The following is a 6000-nucleotide window of genomic DNA, read 5'->3' as shown; positions in this document are numbered from 1 at the left end:
AAGTCACATTGATGTAAAATCAACAAGGTAAGATTGATATTAAACAAGAATATCATGTGCGGTGTAAAGGCTGGCCTGTTATTAAGGGCAACACATTTTAACAGAAATTTCACTTTAAAAAGGGACATAAGTTCAAAATAATAGATTTCAGAATTATGCCCCTTGTCCAACAACTGCACATTTTCATGATAAACAAGACTAGCGTGTCTTCCAAGTTTAACTCTGATCACTTTTGTAAGTTCAATGGGCAAAATCAAAATCATTGCATGACAGTGAGGACGTAGCAATCATAATAGCTTGATTTTTTTCTTAAAATCAGACTGCTAATAAAATTATGTCTATATACTTTGTATTATAAGTCGTAAATCTCTGAAGTGGCATCAAAATGAAAGATTCTTGTAATAAAGGTTCATATAAAAACAATAATTTAATCTGTATAGTGATAGCCTAGTTAAAACATAGTTTACAAGATTGTATGTATCAACCATCACCTGGCACTGGAAGATTCTTGTAATAAAGGTTCATATAAAAAGCATTGGAAGATTCTTGTAGTAAAGGTTCATATAAAAACAATAATTTAATCTGTATAGTGATAGCCTAGTTAAAACATAGTTTACAAGATTGTTTGTATCAACCATCACCTGGCATTTAAACAAAAAGTCAAAGTCTAAAAGGGAGGTAACCAATAATGACATGTAACACATCAGCCATTTAATATATCAGCCAAACAGATAGTAAGAATGACATATTGTCTTGTGTAAGAACTAAGCAACAACAATCTTCACAAATAATATCTTGCAACATGATAATATTGATGGTAAAAAAATTCATCACATCCCTTAAAGCTGCATGCCTTCAGATAAGACAAAATATTTCAAGAAATCAAACTTGAGAAAAATGTACTAAGATTTTAAGAAAAGTAAGAAGATTCAAGGTTAAAGTAATAATTTACATGTTGTGTATTTCATTGCTGATTTTGCAGTTTTTATCACCATATTTCTACTGAATGACTAACAAAGTAAGGGCTACTTTGCATATTAATATGTTACCTTTTTTTTGTTTTATAACATGGATTGTAAGTGCTGTTTGAAATGTGGTTCACTACACAATATTTTTTTTTTTTAAAAACACTAATAAAATTTTCAGAACTGCTTAAAACTTTAACATTTTTCACTACTTAACAAATCTCATAGAGGTCTAAGCGTTCATAAAATCAGCTGATACCTCAACTCTAATAAATCTTTAAAACTGTAAAAAAAACAATTTTGGTCAAATTAATACAAGTTATTGAAACATGTTATTAATCAAAGCTAAATATAACCTTTCATAATTTACTATATTAGTACTTCAACCAGTATATAAAGATAAGATTACATAATATAGATTTTTTTTTCAACAAAACATTTCTATGTATAAGCTAAAACTTCTGTAAATGGACAAGAATAACAAAAACAACTACAGTCAGGACTCATTACAACGACACTCTTGGTTCCCAAAGGATATGTCAGTATATCGAATTTGTCAGTATAATGAATTTCATCATTCATCATGAAATGATATGCTTACTCACTGGTATCTGAACATTATGTATTTAGATCTATAATTTTCATCTTATGAAAAAGATTTTGTGTTTATTTGTTCACTTCATTACACACATTACATATCATACACATAATATAACTACATCATTAAAATAATAACAACTTAAATAGTTAAAGATTTTTATGAAAATGATAAAACTAAAATAATAAAAGCATATACAAATGAATGATAGGACTTTTAAAAGTTAAACCGTTAAAAATTGGTTGCACACTGTTTGTTGTCATAAGTTGGCAGGTGTAACAAAATTCAGCTGACAACAACACGTTGGTATTGAAATAAGGTGTAACAATCAACTGACCAAGCTACAATACCTGTTTTAACACCTTGCGGCTTTACTTTTATACGTGCGCTTGACTGACCAAGTGTCAGTTTAACGGGTACTGATTGTATAGAAAATAACATGTTTGGTTTCCAATTTTATTGTGTTGGAGTCGGAATACGAATTTTCCGTTATAAAGGATTATAATAACGTTGAAAAAATTTGGTTCCCACCAATTCACTGTCGTTACTTGAATTTGTCAGTATAATGGATTCCGATGTATTGAGTCCTGACTGTATTCCAGTAAGACATGGGATTTGACCTTCAAATGTAACAAAACTAAACCTGAGAATGGTTAAAAGGCGTAACTCTGACAGAATTTTAAGAGTATCTGCCATTTAATGGTTGCCTCTTTTTTTAATAGTAAACATGTATTGCAAGTGAAGACGATTAGATTTTGAGACATGGACCTTTATAATTTGACTCTGAATACCATGAGATTAGTTCTATTTCTTTGCTACAAAGCTTGGAGCTGAAAATGCAGATACAAAAATGTTTTGCTGATGTGATGTTTAATTGGATAACAACCTTGGCCCCATAATAGTTTACATATATATGTATCTACTTTCTAAATAATCTGTAACAGCTTGCCAGTTATTCTATATATATTTTATCACATATTGTTTAAACACAGTCAACAAAACACATATTCATGCTACTAATCTACATAGACAAGATTTGGTGTTAAAATGCTTTATGGTGATTGGATGATCAATGCTCAATTCTGGTTCCGTGTCTGTCATGCTTTTGCTTTCACTGCATACATGAAAGAAAAGAAAAGAAAGCAAAATGAAGCTAAAGCGTGCAAATAAAACCAAACAATACAAAAAAAGGAGACAGGACATATAAAACGACACCTGCAAGCAAGAGCACCATAAGGACACAATGCATTAAAACAACTAGTTAAGTTACAGTTAACACTGAAACAATATATATGATATGCTAGTGCAAATATATGAGCCGCGCCATGACAAAACCAACATAGGGCATTTGCGACCAGCATGGATCCAGACCAGCTTGCACATCAGCGCAGTCTGATCCGGATCGATGCTGTTCTCTATCAGTTTCTCTACTTGTTATAGAGTTTGTAAGTGAACAGCATGGCTACTGATCAGACTGCGCGGATGCGCAGGCTGGTCTGGATCCATGCTGGTCGCAAACGCATTATGTTGGTTTTGTTATGACACAGCTCATATATATAAATATTTAGAAATAATGTGCAAGATATACATTTAAAAATAAAACAAGAAAGTGCAAAATTAACATGTGATTGTAATAAGGTAATGCACCAAAATCCAAGTGTTAGGTTTAGCATGACAATATTAAACTACATTATTATCGTCATAGTTAGTATGAACCATTTTCTCTAAGCTATCCTAGTATGAATTCAAATAAGTATAAATTCAAGTAAGAACAAGCAATTACAAGAATCCAAGTGTTAGGCATAGCATGACAGTGTTAAACTACGGTATTATCATCATAGTTAGTATGAACCATTTTCTATCAGCAATCCTAGTATGAATCAAGTACAAGTAATTATTTAACTTGTTAAATAATGGCTCTAATATGAAAGACATACTGTATGTGACCCATAAAGACCCAGGCCGGAAACCATTACTTTAAAGTGTGACAGAGACTTATGTGGATGATTGCACTTATCACTTTTATTTAACATATTATTTATTTATTTGTATTAACTATTATTATTGTATTTTGACATTAAAATCATTCAAACTGAAAATTAAAAAAAATAACTAAAAGCTGAGCAGTTTCTCTACAGATTGACAATGCAAGGTAAAGGTTAAAAGGTCAATCTATTTAAATGAAAGGTTAAATATAAGTATGCTGTGTTGTTGACAGAAGATAGCCACAGAGGAAACTCAATATATTGCATTTGGAAAAATATTTAGTGAAAGGATAAAAATAAAATTCATGTAAGACATAATATAAAATGTGTAAAAAGCACTTTAAAATTAATTAAATTTTGCCAACATAATTACATGCAGTTAAAAAATATGACTTCTTATAACAACTAACTGACCAAGTGTATAATTCAAGTATTGGTTAAAAGAAGACTTCAATGATGACAAATCAAAATATACACAGTAATAAAATTAATATTTGACTTTGACAGGATATCTTAATATTTCATTGTTAAATAGCTTCTCCCAAGGTGTCTGCCTCTCAACCCAGAGATCATGGGTTCGAGCCCTACTCGGGTCACGACCATGTTTCTCCATATGACACCAGTACTGGTTGGAGCTTAAATAAATATGTTTAAACCAAATAGCTTCTCCTAGTAAGTAATATGTATAAACACATGTAGGAAATGCATTAAGTTAAGAGGGTTATGGAGTGAAGCCATCAGTATTAACTGGAAATTTTTTTAAAAAACTGTCGTCGGGTTACCAGTTATTTATTCTTTAGGCAAATTAGCTACAAAATATGACTTTAGGGCAAAAGCATTTTTTTTTACTTGGGGACCATATGCTGCTTTTCATGGAATGGCACTGATGTGTCACATTGAAGGTTCCATGATAACCACCATATGAACACATCTGCGGATGTTTCAAAATTCAAAATTGTACCAATTCATGTTAAATGTTGAATTCTGCTTAAACTTATGCTAGGGGGCATGGACGGTAGTTTGCACTTGACAGTACCGTCCATGAACAGACTCGATCAAACCTAGTCTGCAACATTTTCAATTTGTTGTGTTGGGCTTTCTTTAGGGATTCTTATTTTCTCTATTTTATGTACATAATGATACATTTTAAAAATGTGTTCACACCTACAATAAATTAAAGTGCACACCATTTTTTTTTTCATTCCGTTTTTAACAACTAAATTCTACTCTATCCAATGGCAGACCATCACCTTAGTGCAGTAATGTGTTAAGTCCTAGTTTTTATTGGAGTTAACCACTTATTGCACTTAGGTGACGAGACTTATACCAACAGTACTAAACAGGACAGGTTCTGCAAATATAACATAATATGCCTTTTGGGTATGACTGTATACTGTTGGCAGACCAAACTTAAATTTGATATTTCAAATATTGCCAAAATAAAAAAAAGGTTTACTGGTGTTTTTGCGTTGTTATCCACTAAATTATATACATATATTCAGTAAAAACCAGCAATGATAATGACTGCGCTTTTTTCATTCATATATAATCAGTGTTGTTGTTTTTTTTCACTTAATTGGGAAGAGGCCTAGGATTCTTGACTTTGCGAAGAATTATTGCTAAAACTGCAAAATTGGGGTGTGAAAAAGCTGGTGTAAAGTCAATTATTTGGGGCTGGTCTGGATCCATGCTGGTCGCAAACACATTATGTTGGTTTTGTCGTGACGCAGCTCATATGGTAATCACATTTTTTAAACACAGTAGAATAAAGGTGATGGACAGGATAGAACAGGAATGAAACAATAATATGTAACTTGCAGCTTAACACAGAGCTCTCTAAGTATTATTCTAAGAACAATATTATACACCATTTTCTATAAAAATGAAAAGACAGGTAAAGAAACAGCATGAGATCATAGGAAAACAGCATTTTTGTCACATTTCATATGGCAACAGATAGTAACTATACACATTTTGCTTTCTAAAATGGATTTTGCAACTAGAAAATGTGCCTTTTAAACAACGGGCACTGTATATACAACAGACAGATGGACAGACAGATGGACAGACATACACCTCATACAATGACCAGCATGCAGATAAAAGTACAGACAAAGAAGTTTTGTTGCTTAGAAAACAAAAATATCTACAATAAAAGGGGAAAAGCAAAATAACCCTTACAAACAATAAAGTTCCCAGGCTTTCAAGCTTTAATCTGGACTAAAGAACTATTCTGATTATAATATTATAGCACTTGGTCATCAAACACATATTACACAGCATCACGTTTAGCTTTTAAAATTTAAAGAAAGATTTATCAGGGTAACAGATCACATTTTTAAACTTTCACTAGTATTTCAGAATTAACAAAGTCCAAATAAGCAATGTCTTTTATATGAAAAGGAGGAAAAATCAATGCCTTATTTCAACTTTCACAGAATAATCACCCCGA

The 6000-nt window shown here is 31.6% G+C and overlaps 1 protein-coding gene across 1 annotated transcript in view; it reads right to left on the bottom strand.

The window, feature by feature from the left end:
* Positions 1–624: 624 nt before the first annotated feature.
* Positions 625–6000, bottom strand: part of LOC132741428 (zinc finger protein squeeze-like) — an 11876-nt gene continuing 6500 nt past the window's right edge. The window contains exon 5 of the mRNA XM_060729584.1: positions 625–2677. Coding sequence (XP_060585567.1) covers positions 2661–2677 — 17 coding nt within the window. The 3' untranslated portion in view covers positions 625–2660. The remainder of the gene's footprint in view (positions 2678–6000) is intronic.

Source organism: Ruditapes philippinarum, unplaced genomic scaffold, assembly GCF_026571515.1.
Source record: "Ruditapes philippinarum isolate M1 unplaced genomic scaffold, ASM2657151v2 ctg5720_1_1_1_1, whole genome shotgun sequence".
Taxonomy (NCBI): domain Eukaryota; kingdom Metazoa; phylum Mollusca; class Bivalvia; order Venerida; family Veneridae; genus Ruditapes; species Ruditapes philippinarum.
Note: the sequence above shows the minus strand (reverse complement) of the source record. Positions and strands in the feature narration are given on the sequence as shown.